At 33.1% G+C, this 13,840-nt stretch overlaps 1 protein-coding gene across 14 annotated transcripts in view; it reads right to left on the reverse strand.

Moving 5' to 3' along the window:
* Positions 1-13,840, reverse strand: part of LOC136038156 (cubilin-like) — a 321,162-nt gene that overhangs the window by 15,907 nt on the left and 291,415 nt on the right. For 10 of the 14 annotated variants that reach the window (XM_065721206.1, XM_065721204.1, XM_065721202.1 and 7 more), the window contains 5 exons: positions 13,550-13,652; positions 11,485-11,647; positions 9,017-9,234; positions 7,563-7,800; positions 3,401-3,582 (listed from right to left, as the gene is read on the reverse strand). In XM_065721206.1, coding sequence (XP_065577278.1) covers positions 3,401-3,582; positions 7,563-7,800; positions 9,017-9,234; positions 11,485-11,647; positions 13,550-13,652 — 904 coding nt within the window. Of the gene's footprint in view, positions 1-3,329; positions 3,583-7,562; positions 7,801-9,016; positions 9,235-11,484; positions 11,648-13,549; positions 13,653-13,840 lie in introns of those variants that run through there. The other 4 variants (XM_065721209.1, XM_065721211.1, XR_010620136.1 and 1 more) reach the window with 4 other exon arrangements.

Below are 13,840 nucleotides of genomic sequence, written 5' to 3' on the forward strand. Positions count from 1 at the left end.
GAGCCAGGGGGTAGAGAAAGTGGTGTTAAAGGTGGTTCAGGGTCATTATTCAGAGAGCGAGGGCACTGCCAGTGTAAATATAACCACTCACCAAATTGATTTCTCTCTTCAGTAGACATACCTGCACACTTCAGATATAACCACTGTTCACACCGACTACAGTGTACTATTCCACCAGCGGCACGAAGTTTGCACTCTGGACATGTGAATTTCATGGACCTTGACATAACAGAGATGAACACCTTCCCCTTACACATGTTTGATAACCCCCTTCCCCCTCCCTCTGGAAAATAAATCTAGGATGTAAACCTATTGTGACTTATTTTTTCGTTAGTATTTTATTATTTCAGCAATTAACTGCAGTTATTACTGAAATATTTACCACCAATTAATATTTACTGATATCACTGTACAAAACTTAAAATCTTGGCCTACTGATCTCAAGAAGGAAAAAAATCAACATGACAGCTACTTTACAAAATTTACTCTCTTGACGATTTGGATGCCAATTTTGACAGCATAAACGACCAAATGAGGTCATCAAATGAATTTCGTCTCGTATACATGCTTAAAAATGAATTCATAAAATCTTTCCCGAAAATACTTCAACAAAGAAATTTCTTGGCAAGAATGACCTCAAATTATAAGTGCTTATTGGTGTATTAGCGTAAAGTAGCGTCTTAAATTATGTAATGGCCCTATATATTCTATGCCCCCCTCCTAGATTAGGACAAATACTTTTAAGGGAGGCTATTTTCATTAAAAATTTCATCTTTTGGTAATATCATAAATTGAAAAAAAAGCTTATTCATGAGGTTGGGGGTTGGTTTTCAAAATAATGTATATCACAACACATTCCCCTCTTCAATCTTCCTCTCTTTATCCCCCCGAAACTATGACAAATAGTTTGTTGTTTTTTTTGGGGGGGGGTGGTATTTTCATTGAACTGAGGCCTAAACTTTCTTGAATTAACGTCGGAAGTCTAGGATATAAGTTTGACATTTTTTTCGATTGTTTAATAAAAATTTCCAAAGAGAACACTTTTAAATACACTTGAATGAAAATACACTTAAAAAATAATTTGTCAGAATATAGGAGTTTGGGAGACACAAAGATTGATTAGGGTGAAGCCTCCATATTCGGAATATTTTCTCTTCGTATTAAATTTTAATGTCACTTCTTACTTTCAGTTGAAAAACTGTGTTTTTTTTATTTTAGCTTCTGATTACTTTTCATACCATACCCAGGCCTATTCAAGATAAGATGGGGGATGTCAACCCCATAGTCCCCACTTCATATTTCCAAATGTGTTCAATTACTTTATTCCCTTGTTATTACATAAAAAAAAGTGAGTGCCAGAGAAATTGCATGAATCCTCAAGCTAATTTTTCCACTGCGTATCTAGGACAATACCAATCAATTCACAAGCACTGATATACACAATGTAACAGCAAGCAGAGGGGATTTATGGGGGATAGAATCCCTTATTATATCTTGGACAGGCCTAGGTATGATATAAAACAATCAGAAATTAAATTATTTCGTATATGAGGTCTATCAGCTCCTCAATTTTTGAGATTTTCATTCGATTATTATTCAAAATTATTCAATTATCATAATTCGAATGGAAATTAAAAGTTCTATTACCCTTTTTAAGCAGTCAAAAAGGAGGTTTTCTGCCATTTTGTGGCACCTAACTACAATTTTGACCCAAATTTTGACAAAGCTGCACCAGATAAAAATTTTCTGAGATAGGCAACCGGATTAAAATAATCGACAAACTATAAATTAAGCTACAAGGTTTTAGAGACAAAATGCCCCACAGTGGTACATTCGTTTCCAAAGAGTCCCAAAAAGTTACATTAATAAGCGGTTAGTATAGACAATTATTTTCAAGCTTCAGGTAACTAAGTCGATTATCATGATGCTTGATAAAATTATGTGCTGATAAAATAATGAACTGTTGGGTTACTGTTGTATCACTGTTGTATGTACTGTTGAATCACTTAATGTCTGATAAAATAATTTTTGATAAAATTATGTTAGTTATTTGGCAAAGTTATGTACAGTGACGCATAATTTGGCATCACCATTTCTGACACTAAATTTTCTAACTTTCCATGGTGGTTCAGGCAAATATAGAAGATAGAGGGGGGAGAATGTTATTAATGTCTAGTCTCCTTTCGTTGGGATTAAACCTTATTACAGGTGCTGCGGGGTGATAGCTTTCTTCTTACTGGCGCAAAAGGTGGAGAGGTGAAGGAGTTTCTTGAGCGTTATCAGGGGAATTTCCAGGAGGGGGAGGCAAATTATTACTGGAAATTGTTTTATAACGTTTAATCAGAAAAACTAGATTTTATATTTTTAACACTTATATGTCAGCAAAAAATAAATAAGGATCGATTCATGCTTACAGTACCCACAAAAAAGATTTGATAGCAGCATATACATTAAAAGAATGCGATTTTTATGGTAATTTCAAAGATATAAAATTGTTTAAGTTTAAAGCTACCCTACAAAAGTGACGAGCTTGAAAAAATGTGCTCCATTTACGAGAAAAGTGAAAAGTGACGAGATTGAAACGCTTTCACAACAATTTTCATTCGTTCACGAATTGTACCCATTTTCAATTTCATCTTAGGTAGTTTTCTCATTCATATTTTACAAATGTATTCAATCGATTTAGTCACTTATTACCACATAACAAAAATTAAGCGTCAGGAAACTGTATTAAGCCTCAGGTAAATTTTTACTCTACCAATCTTGGACGCTACCAATCAATTTACAAGTATTGGTATATACAATATTACAGCAAGAAGTGTGGGTTACGGGGTCGGTAGTCCGCATCGTATCTTGGATAGACTAAGGCATGATTTGAATATAATCAGAAATCAAATAAAAAAGCAAGTTTTTTCAAACGAAAGTAAGGAGTGACATTAAAGTTTAAAAAGAACAGAAATTGTCCCGTATATGGGGGCTGCCCCCTCCTTGATCCCCCACTCTTTACGCTCCTCACTAATGTTTGGCTTTTTGGTCCAGTTCTCTGAAACGCAAAGGCTGTTTTGCTGGAATTAGAAATATTTTTAAAGCACTATAACACTTTAGCGTAAAGAGCGGAGGATTGGGAAGGGGTTAGCTTTTACAGAAAAAGAAGGCTTTATTTTGTTTCTTACTTTCGCTGAAAAAAAAAACTGTTCGTTTTAATTAAATGCACGGAGTAACTTTTTCTGCGCGTCAGAACTAACAGTGAATTTGAATATGATTATCCACGATTACTTTTGGTTTTAGATTTCTTTTTGCACTTTTTGAAAAGATTTCAGCGTACTTACCCTCAAATAAGACTCGGTACAGTTTCTTGATTTTTTGCGCTTTTTGAAAAGATTTCAGTTAACGTACTCACCCTCAAATAAGACTCAGTACAGTTTCTTGATTTTTTTAGTCTCAGGTAGTTAAAATAAATGGATATGGTTGAATTCTGCTCACTCTCAATATGCATTTGACATCTTTCGTAAAAAGGTATTGCTTGCGGCCAGTTTGACCCAACAATTCCTCCTTGGGGTCCATAATACGTACGATTACATGCTGTAAGACACAAGAATTCCAATTGAAATAAAGTACTTTACTGAAAACAAAGTCAACAAATATCTAAAAATGGTATAAAAACACAAACTGATTCTAGATGGAGAAGCTGAACGGCAACATTTAGAAACTCGGAGTTCAAATAGTGTCGACGCTTAATTATGTTTTTGTAGATATTTTACAAATAAAGAATATTTATTTTTAAACTTTATTTATCATATACAGATTTTAAATATTTAAATATTTTAAAATATTTTCTTTTTTATTTTGAAAACTTAAAATATTTATCATTTTTTTTAATATCTAAATACCATATTTATCCAAAGTTAAATACCATTGATATTAAATATATGGTATTGGAAATACCATACTCTATTGATAGTCTAAAAAATAAATATGTTTTTTCCGATATATTAGCCCAGAAAAACCTAGAAACTATATGTAAAGAATTGTGTGACAAAAAAGTTTTCATTCTTATTACTGGCTTAAAACTTTACCTTAGCACAGAAAAGCTAATTAGGCTTAAAAAATGGGGATATTTTTGCATCCTTTTCTGATAGACGCTCAAGAAATGACGTGATTAGGATACTAGAATATGTCACAGTCATAAACCAATGAAATTAAACACACTTAAAACCACGAAACTATAAGGAAACTAATCTCTCTTTTTCCCTTTTGGTGCTACCGTCACATGCACTACACGGAAAAGGGCAAAGATTATGTCCTATCAGCTTTGATTTATTTATTTATTTTATTTTTTTAGACACAATTCTGGAGTAATGAATAAAGCGCTTTTGATAGAAAATAAGTTAAAAATGTATGTATGTCCAGGAGAGCTAAACAGTGCAGTGCTTAGTTTTAACATGGACGCACACGATGAGCGACACCTACAGCGTAAAAAACGAAAAATTAAAAAACGCAGAAAAGGCTATGTTTATTAGAATGAATAAAAGACGTCAGCCATGAGACAGACATTTTATTATGGACGTGAAGAGTAGAGAATAAAAAAAAATATCTGAGCAATAGATCACACAGTGAGGAGCGACTCGGGCCAATAGTAACCGAAACTCTAAAAAAAACATGGAATTTTGATAACAATAGATAGATCAAAAGAATTCAATTTTTATGATGATTCAAGATATATATAATTCAATAAGTCTAATGTTATCCATCAGAAGCTGATGGCGAGAGAAACTTTACCTAATTTTTGAAAAAGGGGAAAACACCCCCAAAACGGCAAGCTATCATACTGAAAATCCCACACTTATATTAAGCAACTTAGAGAATCCTAACGTAGAGGTTTGAAGGTTCTATTAAAAAAATGAAGAATTTCACATTTTTTTTACCCCAGAAGAAAGATCACGAATCCATGTTTATTTGTAATTGTTTTTTTTTTCAGGGTGGGGGGATGATATCCAGTCGACGGTCCTATAGGATTAAGATAGGGCTCATTCGAACGAAAGTCAAATACTCCAGCAAATTTCTTAAGTGACAAAAAGAATGTACCACGGGAAAATGCCTTTTTCTACCATTTTGTAGCAGCTAACTACCATTTTGCCACAGAGGACCTATTTGCTATCGATTGAAAAATCTGAGATTGCCAACTGATTAAAAAGTATCAAGACTCTATATATTGAGCTTCCCAGTTGCAGAGGAAGTAATACCGCGTGTTGGCGCATTCGTTCCTGAAATTTCACGTAATCCATAAAAGACAAATGGTTATTATGGATATTTATCATATTCCTTGATTTAACTAAGTTGATTCATTTTATTTTTCACAAAATTATATTTAATTAGCCTATGTATAATGGCACATCAACTATGATGGAGGATGGTGGGTCTTTGTATAGCAGGGGTTGGGAGCAGATGCCTAAAAGAGCGCATTTTAGTGCCCAAATTGTCAAAACATAAATACAGAAAGGGGTATGTGGAGGGAGGGTAGGAGTTAACCTCTCACTCTTCATTTAAAAAAGCCTAAATAATGGTGCTGCAAGGTAATACCTCCCTTCTTACAGCAGAAAAATGTCTTTGGCGTTTGTTTTACCGCTTCGTTTGATTCAACTGATTTACTCCATCTTTCATTAATTACAGGGATGTGTAGATGGGTAAGTAAGCATCAGCTATTATTTGTAGGAGGAGGGGGGAGATGCTTCAAAATATTTTAATGCCCAATCTTCATCAAAATTTGAAAAATTTTCAAATTTCGTCCAAAAATTTAATTACAATCCAATGTTTCAATTATTAAGCAGACAAACTGAAAAACAGGGCGCTACCAATCAAGTTACCATTATTGATATATATATATATATATATATATATATATATATATATATATATATATATATATATATATATATACAATTTAACAGCAAGAAAATGTGGTTTTATGGGGCCGGTACCCCGTATCATATCTTGGTTAGGCCTGGACATGATTTGAAAAACGGTCAGGAATTAAATTCAAAAAACAAGTTTTTTCAACTGAAAGTAAGGACCAACAATAACAATTAAATCGAACAGAAATTTTTACATATATGAGGAGGGTTACCTCCTCCTCAACATCTCACTCTATGCGCTGAAGTTTTTTTTTAGAATTATTAAAAAAAACTTCCTATTTTAATTAAACGACCCTTGTGTTTCAGGAGTCATGTTTTAATAACTGGAGCAAAAAGTTAAACTTTAGCGTAAAGAGTGAGGCATTGAGGAGTGGGCCGATTTCTGTTCGTTTTAAGTTTTAATGTTGCTCCAAAGTTTCAGCTGAAAGAACTTGTTTTTTTATTTAATCAAATGAAAGCAAAGAGTAACAATAGAGCTTAAAACGAACGGCATGTGAGGGGGCCTGCCTCCTCCTCTTCATTTTTTTTTCACGCTAAAGTTTGACTTTTTGTCAAAATTCTTCAAGAACTGCTGCTGAAACACAAGGGTTATTGTTTTAGAATAAGAAGCTTTATTAAAGCAATACAAAATTTACTATACTGAGTGAGGAGTCAAGGAGGGGGCAGCACCCATCATGTACGGAATAACTTCTATTCGTTTTAAACTTTAATGTTGATCCTTACTTTCGGTCGAAAAAACTAGTTTTTTTGTATTTAACAGTATTCATGTTACAATTGTTTTTTGTTAGTATTTGTTAGCATTGACTTTCTGTCCATTGTTAAAACAAAACAAGTCTGGGATATTTATTATTAAGATATTGGATTCTAAGGTTAAGTGACTTAAGAATAATTGCTTACTTTTGGTTGGAATTTTGCAAGGCCAACAAAAAAATTATTTGGCCAATCTGCAATGAATAGTTGTAGAATACAGAAACTTACAGTAAAAAAAAATATAGAAAAAAAGTTATAAAAAAAACTATGGAAAAAAACTTACTGCGAGGGTTTGACCTACTCAATAGCCTTAGGGATACAGTTAAAAAACCGTTCAGCTATGCTGAACAAAATAGCTATTTAAAATTTTGTTTGAAAGTATTTGGAAAATTATGAGCTAAATAGGAGGGCTTCAGAATATCAGAATATTTACTTCTTTGACCGATACGGTAACAGACTTCTCCAGTTCGAACAGTCTTAATTCAATTGAGTTTACACTTCCTGAAAGTGTTCGAGTCATCAACGACTGAGCATTATATTTAGGTAGTATTATAAGCTAGAGACTTCTAAGAGATATTTTAGGGTACTCGGTACTGATAGAATAGATCTGATAATCAAAGCCATGCCCTAATCGAAATCAAAAGTGAGACTTGGTGCACCAAAGCTAAGATAGATTTTCCTTTTAGAAGAGATCAACGTTCACTCAAATCGAAACACATTAAATGAAAAAAAAGCTCTCAACTATGGCAGTTTGATATTACTTGCGTTACATTGAAAATGCTGGTAGCCTCCTGTCGTTTTATATTCGGGCATTGAGGCAATGACAATGAGGCATATGAGGATTTCTCAGATCTTATAAATCGATCTTTAGAGCAAAAAACTTCAGAGCAAAAAACTTACTTGACAAACCATAGAGAAGTTTAAATCCTCTTCCTGCACCAGCCTCATCAGTTACAAAAGTTAGAGATAATGACCTTCCTGATGAGAATATATCATGTGGAATTGAAGAGCCACATATTGATATCTTCCGACCAAAGTCGTGCTGTAATACGACTTGGTGGGGGCCTACTTGAACTGTGCGCGCCCCATCTCCATTCAAAACAATGTCCCACAGTGTCAAATTAGCACCATCATAGCCCTAAGATAAATATATCTTAAAAGGTGAATCATAGAAAAAAAAATACAGTTTTTTCGAGATATCTTATCCGTTATTGTATGTTATTTGAATAAAAATCGTTCAACTGTAGCAGACGCACTCTTAAAAATCAAGAAGATATTCATAAGGTAAAAAAGATATTCATATAGGTAAAACAAAATAAAATTCTTTAAAAATAGTGTTCTGGAGTGTACAGCATAGTGAAAGGTGTAGAATTACAAAAGTAGATTGCAGTGTAGAATTTAATAAATAGTTACAAGCATGATGCTATTTTTTCGATCGATGAAACCGAACCTGGCTTTGATTCAAATATCCAACTTAGATTTATAGTTACATGACGCCTAATCACTTTTAACTTACTTTAAATGAAATGAATCTTTTTTATAATGTTTTATAACTTTGAGCAGCTTTAGTCTGATTCTTTAACCAGTAAGATTCAAAGTTCAAGTTAAAGCCAAAGTGGAAAAAACAAGTAATATCAAAATTAGAATTACTAACAATAGACCTTGAACTTCATAGACCTTAACTATAGACGTTTCAGTCATATTACAAGTCAAAGCCTAACTAGACAAACACCTAACAAGTCATATTGTAACTAATTCATATTGTAACTGGTCATATTACAATTAGTTCATATTATAACAAGTCATATTGTAACTGTGCTAACACTATTCAGGAGATGTTTTCAGGTTTAGCCTGATTCTGAGAACAATAAAATTTTAAGTTCAAGTCGAAGCCAAAGCAGATGAAAAGCAAAATTAAAATTAGTATTACTAGTAGTTCACTTTGAGCTTCGTATTGGTCCTAAGAGCAGTCATATTTTAATTTCAAGGCAAACCATAACGAGAAATATTTTTAGTAATATCAAAATTCAAATTAGTGGTGATAAGTATTCAGCCTAGTCCTAATTCTTAAAGGTGTCAGGTTCTAAGTTCCAGATAAAGCCTACCTCCCCCAAAAATTAAATTATTTCTCAAAATTAAATTAGTGACACCGAGTCTACAACTTCAACCAGACTCTAAGAGTGGTCAATTTTTAAGTTTATATCGAAACCAAGAAAAGAAAACTTCAAGTCTTAAAAAAATGAAATTACTGATGATAGGTCTCAAACTTCAATTGAATTTTTAAAGCAATCAGATTATAAATTCATGTTAAAAGCCAATCTAAAAAAACTTCAAATAATATGAATTAAAATTACTGATGACAGATCTTCAGCTTCAAGCCGATCCTTAGAGCAATCAGATTCCAAGTTCATATCCAGCACTCGCAGACTAATCTTTCGTGCTGAGTTTTCATCTCCAGTGTCAATAATATATCGGCATCTTAAATTTGAGCCATAAGGATTGGGGTAGTTCGGAGATGCAAGCTCTTGCGTCTGATTTGTAGCAATCAACGGTAGAGCTGAGCCACATGAAGCTGTAAATACAGATATGATATTATACAATTTATCGATTTTTTTTCATTTAAGCTTATATTGGGTGTTGAAGGGCATCTTGCTAGGTTTCTTGAGTTAAAATTGTAATATTTTTTTTTATTTCCTGACGAGTTTGGAAAAAGAATGTCGCTTAGCCCTTTTGACGCGTAAGCGGCTTAGCAAATTAATGCTCAACTTTGCGGGGTAGCCGTTATGTCTTAACTACTCGTAATAAGCATTCTTTTTTCGATTTTACACAATCTGAGACCCATATTTTATTTTTGTTTTCATTCTTCTATATGAACAATGCTTGCGAAAAAAATTCCAACAAGTTTGATAGTTTTTAAACAGAAAGAACACAATGTTAGAAAGAAAATTAGGTTTGAAAAAATATGAAATTGGCGATGATCTTTAACAAAAAAGATAGAAGACACCAGCCTTGTAAAAAAAAAAGAACATGTTCAATTTTTTCTCTATAATAGAAAAAGGAAAAAAAGAAATCCATTTGATCACAATAAGAGCAAATTGCAAAAAACAACCTTCTTGTTTAGCATCTGTTTTCATGGGACTGGTTTTGCATCTGCATTACTTAGGACTGAGTGAGCAGCAGGTTCCATTTCTGAATCCCTACCTTTAGACCTTAGTTCCTCCAGGGCCTCCAGAGGCACAAAGGGCGTCAGTGAGAAGCCTCCAATCTTCGGTTAATTTAACCGCTGTGTAGATATCCTCCAATCTGGAATGAGACTTGTCTGGAGGGCTCTTATGTCAGGTTTGTATGTTCTACAAAGCGTGTTGGTTGGTCTTCCTAAGTTTCGGATGCCTTCCGGCTGCCTGTGGAGGAGCATTTTAAGAGGTCTATGATCAACCGTACAGAGATTGTGTTCAAGATAAAGCCATCTTCGTTACCTCACAACGGAGGCGATGTCTGGTTGGCATGTGTGGGTAAAGATCTCGTCGTTGCTTACATGATCTTTCCAGCAGATCCTTAGGATCTGGCAAAGAGAGTTGTTTTCGAAGGCAGTAAGACGTTTATACTGTTCCGCGTTTACCTTGAGGCATTCCATAGAGTAGCTCAGAACGGACAAAATATTTCTCTGGAACAGTCTAAGTTTCATCAAACTGTTCCATCAGAATTTCTGAATTATATTATAGACACTTTTGTTAAAAATGAAGCCTGTAAATTAAATTCTAATCCATTCAAATAAGCTATTCAACTTAAGTTTCTCGACCGTAGTTCTTGAGCTTCGGTCTCAGAGCTTGGAGCTATATGAAAGATATAATGTATTGCTATTTGATCTTATGCTGTCAAAAACTTTGGTATCGATACTTATGTATTCCGAGGGACCCTCAATCCATTAGGAAATATCCTAACGCCTAGTTCTCAAAAGGTTTGTTTTGCGGAAAATTATAACTCGTAGTAATAGTTTCTCTAGGGATTCTTTCACTTCCTCTTGGTGATAATGGGTCAGGTCACCAGCAGCAAGTAGATTGAAACTCGTTTTTGTAGGATACAATAAATCCTACTAGAGATTTTTCAGCATCACATCTGGGAATTTCAATGTATTTTCATACTTTTTTTATGTAAAATAAATAGATTGATTGATTTGCGTTTTTCTCAAATTGTAGCATGCGGGGGTAACAAGGACTCTTTTTCGGGCTATATTTTTAAGCAACAGGGTCAGGACTTGACCTAGATTCTGAGAGAGGTCAAGTATTGTTTTATCAACTGTATTTCTCTTCAGTTAAATAAAAATAAAAATTAATTTATTTTATTTGCACACTAAAATTAAAAAAACTCGGTTTATCGGCAGAAAAACTGTGTTTCAAATATATAAGAATGTCCTGTTCATATGCTAGTAAAATCTATCCTTTTCATTATTTATGTTTATTCAAAACATAAATATACAAGATTTACTTTATAGAAATGGTGAACCAAATACCCCTTACTTTGTATATTGTCATCAGTTGAATATATTTTGAATAAATATTTCTACATATGAGAATTAAAAATGGAAAATAGAAATGGATGCCATCTATTTTGAAAGTTTATATTCAGTCCCGTTTTATAGATTGTACAATTGGTACACTTTTTAGATAGATATTAAGATAGGTTTTTACGCCGAAATTTACATTGAATAATTTGGGTTCCGTATCAACCAGACATACGAGCTGAGGCTCTCCTAGCCGAATCAGTTTGTCATTGGCACCAGGAAAATTTGCTATTTTCTGATACGACTGAGTTTTATACATACGTGGTGTGTTTGAAATCTGTGAGATGAAGCCTCGCCTACTTGTCGTACCATCACTTATAAACCTCATAAATAGAAAGTTGGACGAAGCAATCATAGCAGGTGGAATAGTAGTACCACAATATTGACCAATCAGAGAGGATGTTGGACCCATACCATCTCTAACCTTAAAAAAAAAGAAAATTGCAGATGAATCGGTAACTTTCACTATCTTCATGGGCATTTATGAATAATTAGTGCTATACTTCTCTTTTTACTCTATCGGAGAGGGATAAAACCCATTGTAAGCATAGGTAATATTATCAACTTTTAAATTTAGATGTGGTTCATGTTTTATGAAGTTTAAGAGGGGAGGTGGTGGTGGTCACACCTTCAAAAAGAATCGAAAATAGGTGGATTACATAAAAATGTCCTCACTGGATACGAAAATAACAAAATATAGGGAGGAAAGTCAAAATCCCCAAACCCCAAAATTCAGCAAATAAGATCGGAAAACTTAACTTTCAACTAGATATAAGAGCCAACTGATATTTAAAATATAAAAAAAATTACATTACAAATTGAAACACCTTAGAAACAAAGATATACCAAATATTTCTGATTCATCAGAAATCATTCAAAAAACTAAGACTTAAAAATACAACAGATGTGGTTCATGGTTTATGAAGATTAAGAGAGGAGGTGGTGGTGATCATACCTTTAAAAAGAATCGAAAATAGGTGGATTACAAAAAATATCCCCACTGCATACGAAAATAACAAAACCTGGAAATATTGGGAGGAGGAAAGCCAAAATCCCAAACCCCCCCAAAAAATCAGCCAATAAGATCGGAAAACTTAACTTTCCACTAGATATAAGAGCCAACTGATATTTAAAATATAAAAAAAAGTATTTACATTAAAAATTGAACCATTTTAGAAACATAGATGTACCAAATTTTTCTGATTCATTTGAAATCATTCAAGAAACTAAGACTTAGAAACACAACGGAAATCATTTTATAAGCATTCAGAATTATTTTAAAAACACAGATGTACGAAAATTTTCTGATTTACCAGAAATCATTTTAGATTTCATTTTGTGTTTATTAATAGATCAGGAATAATTCTATCGGAAACATATCGGAAATCATTTTAGATTTCGTTTTATATTTATTAATATATCAAGAATAATTCTAGAAACATTTAAAATAATTTTAGAAACACAGCTTCCAAGCTGTGTTTTTAGTGTTTTTCTGTGATTTTAGTGATATTGTGATTTTAGTGTTTTTAGTGATTTTCTGTCTTGTGTGTTTTTAGAGCCTTCCAAAACTTTCTGATTTATCAGGAATAATTTTAGAAACATATCGGAAATCATTTTAGATTTCGTTTTATATTTATTAATATATCAGGAATAATTCTAGAAACATTCACAATCATTTTATACACACAGCTGTAGGCCTACAAAAACTTTCTGATTTAAAGGAATAATTTTAGAAACATATCAGAAACCATTTTAGAAACATAGATGTGCCACAATTTTCAGAATTAGGTAAAAAGCTTATTTTTTGAACCATTCGAATTATTTGTCAATGAATTCGCCTTGTTTATTCTGAAACATTTCCTTTCCTCTGCAGAGAACCTGCAAATTTTACTCTTAAAACACACCGGTTCAGACTTTTCAAGATGAATTCAACTCTGGCATGGAAAGGGAAAATGTTAGGGCGAGGTAGTTTATCTAAAAAAGTTTAATAGGGGGTGAATATGCTTTTGAAAAATTAAATTTAACAGCCCTTACAACTCAAAGTTTACCCCTTAAACAATTTTATAGAGAATATATACGTGGCCGTCATAAACTAACCTCTGCTGCATGTACATTTATTTACTAAATGACTTTAAAAGCTAAAAGCAGTGTTGTCAGAATGAACTATTTTCCAAGAATCCAGCAAAGAAAACTTGAGTCTGACTAATAAAAATTCGACCAATTAGAAAATAGTGAGAATGTTGTAGTTTGGGCATTGAAAGCTTCAAATTTTTACCCTTGAAGTGAGTGTAGTTCCAAGAAACTTAGATATCCTAGTCATACGTACCTCAATGTAATCATAATGACAAGTTCCATTTTGAGATTCTTCTATATCCATCAAATTGAATTGTAGTCGCAATACTTGTCCTGGTTCACCAATAATGATCCACCTGTAAAAAAAAAAGAAGAAAAGGGCATTAAACTTATCTCGTCTTGAGAGCTTACTTATCTTAATGACCGATTTAGACATTTACTTATTGAGGGTGGCACTTTTGAGCTCGGGCTAACTTAAAAATTAACGATTTAAAACCCTCCCCCCAAGAATTCTTGCAGCTTTTCTAACAAAGACTAAACTTGA

The sequence above is a fragment of the Artemia franciscana genome, chromosome 17, assembly GCF_032884065.1.
Source record: "Artemia franciscana chromosome 17, ASM3288406v1, whole genome shotgun sequence".
In the NCBI taxonomy this organism is placed as follows: domain Eukaryota; kingdom Metazoa; phylum Arthropoda; class Branchiopoda; order Anostraca; family Artemiidae; genus Artemia; species Artemia franciscana.